Source organism: Orbicella franksi, chromosome 12 (genome assembly GCF_964199315.1).
Source record: "Orbicella franksi chromosome 12, jaOrbFran1.1, whole genome shotgun sequence".
NCBI classification, from domain to species: Eukaryota; Metazoa; Cnidaria; class Anthozoa; order Scleractinia; family Merulinidae; genus Orbicella; species Orbicella franksi.
In genome coordinates, this window is record NC_138156.1 from 22,528,873 (window position 1) to 22,543,460 (window position 14,588).

Below are 14,588 nucleotides of genomic sequence, written 5' to 3' on the forward strand. Positions count from 1 at the left end.
AAAACTTTTAAACTTCGGAAACTGCATAAAAGTCGGTGCGCACTAGAATCGCTCGCTATAATTTTACTCTCAAACGTTATTCTGGCTGCTGGTACCACTTGCGGCACTCATACTTTAAAGAGAATCTTGGCTGAAAAGCAGTTCAAGTTCCAAAGTATACCTAATAGATATCTTTAACTGATCCTGAGGTTCTAACTTGATATCTCTGTTAGTGGTTCGAATAAGAAGTTTTTGTTTTTCAGTTTAAATCACCTGGGCGTCGCCATGTTTACTTCATGGTAATTTATGACGTCACTGCGTGGTCAGAGATCTCGATATGGTTTCTACAGGATGTGATTTTTCGTTGAAACTGTACACACTCATCCGGAATATGAATTATAAACGATGAGAAGTGCTTTTCTACCTCTAGATTCACGCAATGTTCTATTTAAAAAAACGTCCAACCACGAAATGACGTCTTAATTTTTCCATCAAGCAGTGCAAAAATAAACATGGCAGCGCGCGGGAAATTTGAAAACCTAAAGTAGCAGAGGCGAAAACGCCCAGCATTCAAAACAGGCAGAGAATTATCTACTTAAAATGAGTGAAAGAGTACAACACAGACACTGACTTGTGATTTTGAACAAAACTGTTGTTCAGCCAAGATTTCCTTTAAAGGTACCTCTGCGAATCACTGTGTTTGAAACATCCGCTTAAATCCTCGTGTCACTAGCCCAAGGCGAGTAACTATGGTCCTCTTCATTATATTCCTCTCCCCGGCATTTGCTTGTTGATAAGCAGGCTGGATGAGAATCGACAGTATCACTAGGGCCATCAGAGTGTTCATCTTCGGTCGAGTCTAAAGAAAAATCATATGGATGTTGGTAAACCATCAGAGGGCATCAACGTTAGAGGCTCTTTATATCTCAGAATTCAATGTTAGAGTGCAGCCAGTCAGAAATTGTCGATCAATTTAATTTTCAGTTTTGATTTGACGTTCAGAGGCGATCGAAAAGTACATGGCCGAAAAGTCCAGTCTTGCAGCCATTTCAAAAAAAAACAATTGGCAATAAAATATGTTATCATAGCAACGATGCCACCTGTTAAACACCCTTAATTTTAATGATTATGATCGAATTGTGAAGGAAGTTATTCAAGGTAAAATTTGTCGCAAAGTTTAAAAAAATTATGTATATAGGGTTCTGAGCCACTTTAACTTTTCGAACTATGAAAAGCCTTCTGTAAAACTCCTTTCTCTCCAACTACCCACTCCTTTCATCCCCGCCCTCTCTCCCCCCCCCTCTCTCCCCCCCCTCTCTCCCCCCCCTCTCTCCCCCCCCCTCTCTCCCCCTCTCTCTCACCGTCTCCCCCCTCTCACTCTCCTTCCTTTTTTCGCCTGCTACGTATGCTACATTGATATGAACAAACTTACTTTAACGATTCTCGGTAATTAATGATTATCCTACCTTTCAAGTGAGCGCCATTGAGTCCCTCTGTCTTTAAAGCTATGGTATCGGCAGATTGTTCTATATGATTGTCATGGAGTTCTGTCTCGACCTCTATCCCTGGGTTAATGTTGCCTTCCTTCAAACAGGAATCTCCAACATCATGACCATCACGCAATGCACCACTCTTGTTTGCATGGGTAAACGTGGTGAGCCTGTGGAAAACTGACAGATGAACTGGCAGAATGCAAAGCCCATGGAGAAGACCAAGAAAGATCATGCTCAAGAACATCTTGAAAAAGATCTGAAATATCTCTGACTTAGATAAGGCTGTCATTCCAATTCCAACGAGGGTACTAGCACCTAAAAATAAAACAATAAATAAATAAATAACAATAATAATTATAATGACAATGACAATGGTAATGTCAATGGTAATGGTTTCACAAATGTTTTTGCAACTCGATAGAAACACAAAGAACATGTTTTCTATTTCTTTTAGAAATTCCGCGAAGAAATAAAGAAAACAACTTCTTTACTTTGATCATCAAAATGTAAATTCTCTTTGCTCATGCCATCATTACGTCAATAGGTTCGTGCTAGTTTTGTGTTTCTGTCGGGTTTTAGTATAAATCTACTAGCGTTCTATCACGAATGCCGTTCTCTGATTGGCTACGCTACTCACTATCTATTCTGTGTTAGACAGTGAGTAACATAGCAGTGTGCGCTTGTTAACAAAATAACGGCCGCTTCTTGGCGTTTTCGAAGTGTCTGTGAACATGATTTAGGTAAAGTTTTGAACGAATAGTAGATTCATACTCGCCCTCGTCAACTATGGCGCGATAGAAATCTCGAACTCATAATCTAATTGCTTAATAGAAACACGATTTTAGACCAACCAGCGAGCGTATTTTCTTTGGGCTATTTTCTTATGTATAGTTGTTCCCTCTATTCAAAAAGCTACATTGATCAAGTTCATTTTATCATCACGTCATCTTACGCCTATAATTACTTGAAGATTACACCTGTTTTTCTTTTTGCGATTCTCCTTGCATTTGGATGACTCAGTCAATGCTGTTGTTGTTGCTTTTGATTTTCTTTGCAGGTTATTTGATTTGAAAATATTTTCTCATTAGTATAGAACCTTACCTTCCAATAGAACACTGGCTCCAACATGAGTAAGTGCATCAATAACTCTCTTCTCAGCTGAGCTGCCAGGAGCAACTACAAAAGCGTGGGCCACATGAGCACTGTAGTCAACAGCAAAGCCAATAGCCATGACCAAATTGATCATGGATATCGAGTTAAGGGAGACATCCCACAACCACATCATGCCAAACAACTCAAAAATCAGAGACACAAAACCAAAGAAGACCAACAGCGAAACACTTAGGTTGATCAAGAATGGAGCAGTAACAATGAGAATTACTAATGATGCAATGGTCAGGTTACGAATCGTTTCAGAAGCTATGGCTGCGTACTGTTCAAGGAAAGTGAATGATGCAGAGGCTATGTAAACAGGCAACTGGGACTTGCTGGAAAGATCTTTACGTATGGACAGCATTGCATCTTTTCTATAAATCGAGCTCATAGAGCTCTTCATGTAAATAATGATGCGTGTGGCTTCAATATCATTCTCGTTCTGGTCAAATTTGATGTCTTCTTTAAATTAAGTAAACTGCGAGGCGTTGAGGAACAGTTTCAAATTACCCATGAAGCTTTCACCATCACAAGTTTTGTTCTGATCTCTACAGTATTTCAAAAAGGAGCCCATCCATGTAATTGTATCTTCTTTAAAGTATTTGTTCTCTGCCAGTATTTCTGAAAGCCTGATAACTTCATTCTGTGTAGACAACTTCCTGTACTGCACATTTCCACCTAAAACAACACTTGCCTCTGTGGGAAGTCTGAAATATTCATGATCTATTTTCATGAAGGCTTTGTAGTAGGAATCTTCTTTGACTAATAAGGATCGGTCGAATTCTTGATCTACGTGAAGGGTGGCATATATTCCCCCTGCCAATAAGCCAAGCGAGATGACTAAAACCAAAGCCTTCGTTGTTGGACGCATGAGGAACTTTCCCCACCTTTCCATCAATCTGTTCGATGCTTGAGGGCGTGGTTCATCCCATGGAGGTTGCCCCTGTTTTGGGGCGGGCGCAAAACACACTGGAAGACAGTTGCGTCGATTCGCTTTAATTCTTAACGAACGATAGCAGAGCCACAAACACGCTTAAAATCATGAGAAATGCACAGCTGATTGTTAAGGCGGCATATGTGCAGAAGTAAGCGATGGAGGGAAACTAAGACGAGCTACCAACAGCAAACGTCACCAGGTCAGTAAGTGTTGTCATGGTAACTGTCACTCCAGTTTCAGACATCGCTTTACGCACTGTTATGGGCACTGTCAAATGGCGTTCCTGGCGATCCAAATGGTCAACAATAATAAACATATCAAGACCAATACCAATAGCAAGAAAGGGCAGGACACCCACAATTCTTGTGAAAGGGGTTCGTATCAACATTGCTAAAGAAAACCCAGCCAAGATACCAAGACCCACAGAAAAGGTACCACCTAAAGCAAGCAGAGAGTGCCCAGTCAGCGGATTCCGGAAAAGTTTTCCAATCATAAAACTTGCAAACTGCAACATGAGAGTAAACGTGAGGGCAAAAAAACGGATGTCGGATGAACTGCTCTCGGCAATGGCATCGTCCAAACTCTTCTCGGCAGAAATGTAAAGCGTAACACTAGACAAGTCATCTTTGAGAGACAAGAGTTTTTTGACAAATGAATCTTCCCAGGCTTCGACTTGATCTCTCTCTTCGTCACTCCTAGGCTCTTTGACAAGGTACGTTATCTTCATTGCTTGTGCACTGAGGACTTCATTGGTGGATTTACTTTTGTTTATGCTGCCAAACATTTTAGGCATGTTTAAGCAGGATGGTCGACCATTGCTCATAGTCACAATTCCTGGACAGATTGAAGCCGCGTTTATTTTTCCTGTGATGTTAACGAAGTTTGCCTCACTGAAGTTATAAAGCTCTAAAGGATTGATAGCCATGCAGAATTCTCTTGATGTTGCTTTATATCCAGACCTTGTCAGACATATATCAGTATAGCCTGTCAAGTTTTCAATCACCTTGTGTACCTGAAGGGCTTCTCGGAAATATTTAAATCCAAGGACGTTGCCTCCATCTTTAGCAGCAATAATGACCTCTTCTTGACGAAATTTCATGGGAAAGAAGTCGTTTGCCTTGTTCAGATCTTGAATAGCTTTGCTGTCCTGAGGTACAAAAAGCTCAGCAAGGACGGTTGCTTATGAACTCTCCCATAGCCCCAAAGAGTTTTTCCAAACTGCTGTGGAGCCAGTTGCAGAAAGAAGGCCATGTCGAATAAACATTATGACAGCTGAGGTTACGTAACCTAAACATGGGAATGGACTTTTTTTTTAAGAACTGCTTAATTTCCAAGGCTTACACTCAGATTTTTACTGTATACCGTAAATCCCCAAATTAGCGCCTCCCCTCGAATAAGCGCCACCTTCGAATAAGTGCCCCTCCTATCGGCCAAAATTTAAAATAAGCGTCTCCCCTCGAATAATCGCACCCCCCCTCCCCTTCCCTTCCTGGTTGATGATCAGTTCACATAAGTGATATGGATGAGGACGAGGACGAGACCGAAATTGATATTTAATGTGATCACGTTCACCGATCTAGTTAAAAGTGTATGTAGTATTAGATTTGTACATTGTTGCAGTTTGTGAACATGTTAAGTTTGGAAAAAAAAAATTACAAGTACCAATTCGCGTTATCTTTTCTACGCATCCTTACTGCGCACGCAAATTTACATGCCACGTCATGCATCGACCGCGCGCTAAGTAATAAAATGGACAATGATAAGGCAGATGGCCATTGATATAGCTTTGCCTAGTTTAACAATCTTGGACGTTCGATGACCCCTATTTTTCTTTTGGTGGATCATTTTCTCTACCGGTTTTCTACGTTTAGCAAAAAAAATGAAGAAAATTTACTGATTAGAAGTTTGAGTTTTTTTGCAAAATACGCCATCGAATTCCATTCTTTTCAGCTTTTCGTATATGAGTGTGGCGGTTTCAAATGCCTCGTAAATGGTTAAGTTTTGAGGAAACGTTGGCAACATTTCGAATTAGTTAAACAACAGACCTACTTCTGCAAAATATGATTAAGATCGTTTGCCCCCTGTTAAATTACCTTCGATATTTTTAACTATAAAAAGCATGCTGCATTACGTGCGCCAATTTTTCAAAATCAGGGTAGTTTTCCATACGCTTTATCTCCGAAACGAAATAGGTGACCCCCATTTTTTCTTGTTTTGCATTTCTGACACAAGTAACTCATTATCTGACAGCAATAAAATTTTGTGAAAAAATCTATCGACTGGAAAATTTTCGCTCAGACGTCAAACTTTAGGATCAGCCTTGTATGCTCTGTACAGCTTATGTTGTCGGGTACACGTAAATGCTGTATTTAAAAAAAAAAAACTATCATATCACGCCACGAGTTGGGAATTCGAAAAATTAAATAAGTGTTCCCTCCCCTTGGATTAAACGCCTTCGTCTTATAAACGCCCCCGTCTTCTCCTAAATTTGAAATAAGCGCCCCGGACCTTAATGAGAGGATTTACGGTATGTAAAAAGAAATCAAACGAACCGTGAAGCAGCAGATTTGCGGTTGTCACTCTTGGTGCTGTCAGCTCCCTTACCGCTTTCTTTTGCAACGTGGGTGTCCGATTTGACAGCTATCCCCATCGTGTCCAGTTACTAACTATATGGAATTCTTACTGGGACGAAAGAGAAATTAAAAAGTATCAGCTCTGCTTTGGATAAAAAGTACAAATCAATTAGAGTTATTACAACTGCTCGAACCAGGCCACCTGGAAAAACAACTAACCAATCAACGCGTAAACTGAGAAATAAGGACTGGTAGCTTCTCGTGAAGGCGAGTAACGGTCTGTTTGACCTGAAAACATAAAAGATTATCGACTCCTCTGCGTTATATACGCTCTTACAGATTCAGTCCTTAATGGCGAATTATATCATAATTGTAAATCTCACTAGAAAAATTTGGCTTGAAAACTCAATTGGCGAAAATTGAACCGAAACCGTAGAAAAGAGTACAAATTTAGTAACGAAACTAACCAACACTTCGCACTTTGTTGGGTTTTCAATTTTGTTAAGAGCTATTGTTCGTATTCTTCAATGATATTGGTTTATTTGAGAAAAAGATCGCTATCCTTTGTTCGCAAATAACGTTCGCAGAGGCGGAGCTAGGGGGAGGGTGCAGGGGCTGCGCACCCTCCCCCCCCCCGCCCGCGAGATTCTACAAAAACATTTACAATTTGTTCATGTCACCAGTCAGTTACGCTATTCGTTAGTGGTACATCCCCTCTTAAGATCCGCCCCTGTTCTGATTGGTTAACTCTTTTCCAAGTGGCCCGGTTGAAGTAGCCTCACTGTGACGGTTAAGCAAAATTGCTCCGAAGAAATTCATAATAGCAAGTGGAGAAAAATTCCTCCCTCTACTAAACATTAGATTAATTGCTAAATGGGTTGTTTTAGTTTGTGAAAAATCACCTTAGTAGAAGGAAATCCGCCTGTGATGATGACTTAAAGGAGGTGACTTCAAGAAACGTATATTTTTTAAACGCTAATTTAAACCTTGTTCCAAGTTTGGCCACTCACCGGTTTCAGCCTGTAAAATGCAGGTTTTCCTTATGAATTTCGTCTCCAAAGAAGCCTAAAATTCTAACATTATTACCTCCATTTTGAACAGTACTCAGCCCCCAGGCCGCGTTTTTGTGGTGTCATTACGTCCGAGAGATTTTGTCCAAATGGCTTCCGACAAGCCTTTTAACGTATAACCACCACTCTGGGTCATGGCTGCTCTTGAGCCACATCATATTATTACCCCAAACTCGGAAATGACAGCATTAAAGAGAGTGAAGTAGACAATCTCTTGGAAAAAATAGATTTTGGTGACATTGTGAAGGATGCCAAGTCAGTTGCAGGTTTTTCTCCCTGACGCCAATATCGTGTCGGACGGAATGGTGTCACATAAACACGAGACAGTTTCAAAATGGCGGCCTCCGAAGTCGCTTCTTTCGAGACGAATTTCTTCAGGATAGCGGGCCTTTCAGAGGCTGAGACTTCGGTGAGTGGAAAAGCTGAATGTTTACTTGCTGTAGACGAAGACAAAGAAAGTAACCTTTCTGGAGTGAACTTCTCCTTTAAGAGACGCTTGTCATAAGTGATTATAACTATCAAGCTGTACATGTCACCCCCAGGATTTTGAGCGGTAATTTTTTTCTCGCGGTTTTATTTCGCGTCACGCACGACGGATAAAGCGAAAGAGGGACTACTCGCAGTCTATCAAACTCCACATTATACATTCGCATTCTCAGATAATACACATATCTCCCTTACAGGCTACTTGCGAATGTGATAGCAAATGACTGCTTAATTAATGTATTTAGTGCAACGCAATAAGACGCCGGTAACGGAACAGATCGAAGTGACTGACTGATCTATAAACTGATAACATAAATGAGGAAAATGCATGCATGGTTTTACATGTAAAATCCCAACCTGTAGAATCAACAACAACAACAACGATTTATTTATGCATTTCCATAACAATACATGGCATTACCTACTTAAACTAACCGTCGAAAATATAATATCCGCCAAAATAAAAACAAAACGAATTTTACAAAGACTACAAACGAAATTTCATGTCTAAGGTACATTGCTTGGAAAATAAAAGCAGCAGTTGCTCGACATACAGGAGGATCAGTACCGTTAAAGAGAAACAATACTTCCGCATTATTGTCTAACTCATGCAACAGACTTTACTGTATAGACACGAGTGTTTTACTGGGAAATACACCACTCGTAAAATTCATACGAAACCACATCCGGGACTCGATATTTTCCATATCCTCACTAGTGAAGATATCCATGATGATTTCACTGATATCAAGTTTGCTTCTTAAATTGTACTTAAATTCGTTGGTGTATGATCGACACATCTTCGGGTCTTCCTCGAAAGTCTTCGGCAATCTTCGGTAATCTTCGGAAATTTTCGAAAATGTTCGGCAACGTACGTGTGACCTTCGGACAAGTTTTGGAGAATTTTCGGAAATCTTCGGAAAGTGGTCGGAAATCTTAGGAAAATCGTCAAAAACGCCGTCAACGGTATGTCTATATAATAACAAGAACATTACACGATTGCTCGAAGATATGAATTTTGTGTTCTTGCCACAGAAACATAAAATTCATATCTTCTCGCCACCGTGTAATATCCTCTATATTTTTATCCGTTATTTCTTTAAAGAACGTAACCTATCATGTAACTGGCACCGAGAAAAGAAAGTGTATTTCATTTTCAACCTCATTTGAATGGCAGAAGGAACAGATTCTCAAATTTATAAGGGTCTTCGGTATTGTGTGTCTACCTGTTTCAATACGTAATTTATGATTCCCTAGTCGAAATTCATTAATAGCAATTCAAGCTAATTCTGTGATGGGGACTGCTTGTCATATCGAGGGAACCAGATTTTTTGGTGTCTTTTCTAAAAGAGGCGTAAAAGTTTTTTTAAATTGTCTACATTTTCTACATATTAATCTACATTTCGCGAAACACATGATCACGAGCTCTTCGAAAGCTGTGCCAAACGTTTTCGGGTTTGTTTTTAATTTAACAAATTGACGTCACTTTTTCATGCGTCTGTCCTGTTATTGATCATGTTTTGAATCAGGAGCCATAATCGGGGACGGAGACGGTAAGCGCGCGCCATTCCTAGTATTGGGGCTGTCTCTAGGATACGGGACAATTTTCTATTTTTAGAACAAATTGCGCCATCCCGTGCGGCACACGCGCGTACACGCTGCGAGGATTTTTGCGGATGTAGCGCGGGGTATGGTTGGCGAAATGGTGCAAAATTTACAAAGTTTATATTCATTCACATTTAATGTTGTTATTATTATTCACGAATATATTTATTCACATTCAACAACTAAATTTATATTCAAGAAATATACTAATTCACATTTAACGACGTATTTCGTATTCACGAATATATTTACTCACATTTACGGGATGTATTCATTCACATTCAACGGTTTATATTCATTCACATTCACGATCGAAATATTGGTTCAACATGGTGCAATATTCATTCAACATTTTCTGCGCACCGCCTTCGCGCATCATTAGGTCCCAGCTCACGCTCAATAATTTCGGAACGCAATATGGCGGACGAAGGAAGCCTTACTATATGAAGGGGTAGAACAAAGACCAAAGACTCCAAACACAAATGTTACATTGGCAGGAACTTTCGATCTCCTACAAGAGTGCGAACGGGAATGGAACACCGCGGAAGTAGGATTGAGAGAGAACATCCAAATAAGGCTCGAGTGTACCTCTCCAGCAATTACTACCTTTCGTCAGTATCATAGGGCAACACTGAATGAAATACTAGGAAATATATGTCTTTTGCATGGAGAATGGATACGACACGACTCATCAAACTGCACAAACCTTGCAGTGTATTCTGTGACCAGCCCTGAGGTCTTCCGAACTCGATATTCAATATCGGAGGTAGTTCTTGGGGATCAGAGATGGCGCAGTGACCCTCGCCTCCCACCAGTTTGACCCGGGGATGAGTTTGTGGTTGGTTCTCGCCTTGCTTTAATCTTTAAAGATTTAATGGCTGCAAGAGCAATAGTCTTAAAATTATTTATATTAACATCTTCATAAATTTGTTCCTTCATAAATTTGATCTTCATAAAAAAGATCTTCATAAATTTGTTCCTTCTGCAACAAATGCTCGAGGGTTTTATCCGGGTTCTCCGGTTTTCCTCCCCCCACAAAAAAACAGCATCTCCAAATCCCAATTCGACCAGGATAGAGGGTGTGAATGAAAACCCGCTCTTCCTCTCTAAATATTTTAATTCTAATTTTTATTTTCCTTCTGCAACAAAGATCGTCGGGTTTCACGTGGACAAAGCTCAAATGCTTCTTGTTTCAAGGTGGGCATTGAAACGGCGTATTGTGGAGTACGGGCTTCTCGATGATTTCGCATGAGCAACTAGACAATCTCGTAGAACGTTTCATGATGAGTGATCAATCAACGGGATGGAAGAGGGAGAGTATTGGCCATGTTGACCTTGGAGACTCAAGAATCAGTCGGGCTGTCGTAAGACACCCTCACATTTTCACCCCTATGATCACTTCGCACCCTTGATGACCACTCAAACCTTTGCGTCGCTGAGGGAAACAAATCTAGGACAATGCTACAGTTCTGTTATTAGTAGAACATTTAAACAAAAAAAAACACAACAACAACGCTAGTATAGTTTTTTTTTTTTACATTGTTTTAGGAGTACCTTGTTAAAGATTAAAGGTTAATTAAAGGAAAATCATCAATACCCCCACGCTTGACAGTAACCAGGCTATGGTGTCCGTCAATATGCCACAAGCTATTTGGAGCAGCCACAGAATACGCTCTCTTAGAAATTACGACAGCCCAGCGGATTCTAGAGTTTCCAGGGTCAACGCGGTCAATACTCTCCCTGATTCCATCCCGTTGAACTCTGAGACCTATAATGATCGAAGATGTCCGGTCACCAAGGAATACCCGAGCAAAGTCCCATGATCACTCATAAAACGTTTTACGAGATTATCTACTTGCTCATCCGAAATCATCGAGCAGTCTCTTATCTCCTCTAGCCCATGTAATGTTTATGTTCAGTTGTGTATGTTTGGGGTCGTTTGTCTTTGTTCTACTCCTTCATATAATAAGGCTTCCTTCGTCCGCCATATTGCGTTCAGAAATTGTAGAGCGTGAGCTGGGACCTAATGATGCGCGAAGGCGGTGCGCAGAAAATGTTGAATGAATATTGCACCATGTTGAACCAATATTTCGATCGTGAATGTAAATGAATATAAACCGTTGAATGTGAATGAATACATCCCGTAAATGTGAGTAAATATATTCGTGAATACGAAATACGTCGTTAAATGTGAATTAGTATATTTCTTGAATATAAATTTAGTTGCTGAATGTGAATAAATATATTCGTGAATAATAATAACGACATTAAATGTGAATGAATATAAACTTTGTAAATTTTGCACCATTTCGCCAACCATAGCGGGGAAATGTCGTCCCAAATTCCCGAAACGTTTGATACTTTAGGCCCACAACTCAATACGTTCATGGCTGTTGGAATTTTACTTCAGTATTTTCGTCGTAGACTGCTCCAGTTTGAGTGAAGTAAGACAGTGTTGAATTTAGTTATGTGCCGCTTTATATCAATGAACAAGTTGTGTTTCGCTTCTTCTTTTCCAAGAGCTCCACATTACTCCACTCTATGTTTCACATGTGTTGAAGATTAACAGCTTTTCCAAAACACAGCAAAAAACTAGTTGGATATATTTGGATATAGCTGGATATAGCAGCGTTTCAGGACTTCAAAGTTTCCCTCCTCTTGCCACACGCTTGCGAGGATTTAGCCAAAGTCTCGAAAAGTAAAAAAAAAAAGACTAATTGCGAGGTTGAGTTTCGCCTGAATTGTAAGCAACGCTTGATGTTTTATCAAGGCCCAATAAGTGACAATTAAGTTTATGTCTGTAGATGCTGCTCGGTTTTGTTTGTGTAAAAATCCAATAAATTGTCTGTTGTCGATGAATAAGAGCGCCCACCGATGCGTGTTTTGTACAGGGAGTACAACATGACAAATTGGACTTCCCCACTTTCGTGTGAAAACGCACATCGAACTCATATAATATCTCTAGTTTTTAAATATGTTTAAGGTTGATAATAAATGTTTGAGAACATATTAAAAGCTAAGCTGAAAATAAGTGAATACAGCAGAAATAATCGGCAAAATTACGATGACGCTTTCTTTAATCAACTCGAATAACGATTTCGATTTTGTTGGTTGACTGTTATCAGAACTCCTTGTCTATTTTATTTTCGCAGTATAAAATTTCACTATGTTAAAAATACACACATGATGTTAGTGTCCTTTTGGCGTTGGTGAAAAGTGTTGCAGCATCTCGGCACAAAAGACAACGAAAGAAATCTTTGACAAGCTAAGATTTGTTGACAATTGAAAGCACCGACTCAGATTTGAAAGTGTCGGCGCTGCACTATGCAATTGAGCTACTTGTACGCGTCAGACTTTTCTTTCAAAAACTTTTGCAAACTCGCCAAACAAACAGAAACAATAAGAAACTATCAAAAACAGGGCTTGGTTATGATTAAACACTGTTTGGGAAACTCCCAAATTAACTCGATACCAGAGTAAAGAGTTTTCTTACATAATTACATCAGATTTCTTCCAAAGGGCGTGCTAAAGGATTTTTATTTTAAAGTAATACTACCCTCTGTAAAATACAGTTTAGTTTTGTGGAAATCGGGTTGTAACTCCGACATACTTGATTCTATAGAAAGACTACATTGCAGGGCGGCAAGAATCATTTTCAACTTGCCCAAGGACATGTCGACAAATGACGTGCTCAAATATGATCAGTGGTCTACCTTTTCCCTGTATTATAAGCTCGACATCCTAAGACTATTTTATAAGGCAAACAACGACAGCCTGCCCGAGCCCCTGATGAAATCGATACTTGAAAACCCCAGCCACGGCTTTTCGCTCCGAGGGAAAGTACTTTCTTCTATACCACGATTTAACTCGCGATTTATGAAAGACTCACTTAGATATAAGGGATCTGTCCTTTGGAACATAGTTTTATACCACGAACAACATAAAAGTTTTTCAAGCTTTTTCGACCTTAGAAAGCAGGTTGTAAATAGAGCCTATTTTAAAGATTTTAACTTTAACGCCCTGTCGGCTTCGACAACCCGTCACAGACATAGTGACTTTATATACAATTAGTTTTAGTTAGTTTATTATAATCATATAGTAGATTAACTTAGTAATAGTTCTAGTTAGCAATTAATTAAATAATTAATTTTATTGTAAATCTAGGAATTGTAATGTAAACATTTTAATCGTAATTTTAAATTTTTAGCAAAGTTAAATTTAAATACACGACCCCACAAGCTTTTAACTTTAATTATTATCGTGTTTAAATAAAGTTTATCTATCTATCTATCTATCTATCTATCTATCTATCTATCTATCTAACTAACTTTTCCTTACAGAACAAACGTAAAAGCTTACTAGCGCTAGCGCGAGCAGATATTATTCATTCACAGCGCGAAACTGAAGTCTTGTTTACGACCCTGAGAAACTCACCTTTTCCATACGCTCAGAGCCTAAAACTGCACATAAGAACCCTGGTTCTTATTCCCTGCCTTATTCCCTGCCATCGCTGTGAAAAATCCGCAAGAGAATCGCGCAACTCTCACCATTTGATCACGCAACGTGACAATATCCACGCGAGAGCAACCGACATGTGCGTGGATCCGCGCGGATATATGTCGTCAGGATGGCGCAATTAAATTTGTTCTAAAAATAGGAAACTTGCCCCATATCATAGGTACGCGCGGATCCCAAGACTTACGGTCTCCGTCCCCGATTATGGCTCCTGTTTGAATTTCATCATAACATTGTCAAAGTAGCCCTGGATCCACGAGGCGATAGCCAAGTGGATTCGCAGACTACTTTGACAATGTTATGACGAAATTCATTGTCAATAACAGGACAGACGCATTAAAAACTGACGTTAATTTTGTTTTTCAATGAGGATTTCTGACCATACACTCTTTTTTTTATAAGAATATATTTTACAACAATCTCGAGGCTGAAATTTGAGAAATTTAAGAAAAAAATTAAGAATAAACCCGAGGCCGAGATTATGAAAAAAAATATCACTTTTTGTGTTGAGAATTTGTGAAAAAAAATACAATTATAAGTTTTTAACTAAGCTGTATAAAAGTTATTCCTTCCCTAAAACAGCCAAAAAACAACAAACGGTACTATAAGCGTATTTTCGATCGAATACCATTCCTGCAAGAAGTTATGTGCGTCAAATCAGACGTTTCTGCCCGCAGTCTGGCTCAAAAATTACTTCAACGTCATCAAAGTCATGATAGAACAGATAATTTGACTGTTTTGTCGGCATGGTCAACCTTTTATTCTTATAGTCTAAGAG

General features: G+C 39.4%; 1 protein-coding gene across 1 annotated transcript; it reads right to left on the reverse strand.

The window, feature by feature from the left end:
- Nucleotides 1-316: 316 nt before the first annotated feature.
- On the reverse strand, nucleotides 317-7,226 carry LOC145462313 (uncharacterized). The gene is made up of 5 exons (XM_081445810.1): nucleotides 7,221-7,226; nucleotides 3,729-4,708; nucleotides 2,569-3,091; nucleotides 1,446-1,794; nucleotides 317-838 (listed from the first exon to the last, which is right to left on the reverse strand). The coding sequence occupies exons 1-5, from the start codon at nucleotides 7,224-7,226 to the stop codon at nucleotides 693-695; spliced, it is 2,004 nt and encodes a 667-aa protein (XP_081301936.1). The 3' UTR covers nucleotides 317-692.
- Between the last annotated feature and the right edge of the window lie 7,362 nt (nucleotides 7,227-14,588).

Coding starts and splice junctions, on each gene's coding strand:
- LOC145462313 (XM_081445810.1), bottom strand. Junction 3,092..3,728: donor GCTGTTGGTAGCTCGTCTTA/GTTTCCCTCCAT, acceptor GTTTACTTAATT/TAAAGAAGACATCAAATTTG. Junction 1,795..2,568: donor GTGTTCTATTGGAAGGTAAG/GTTCTATACTAA, acceptor TTTATTGTTTTA/TTTTTAGGTGCTAGTACCCT.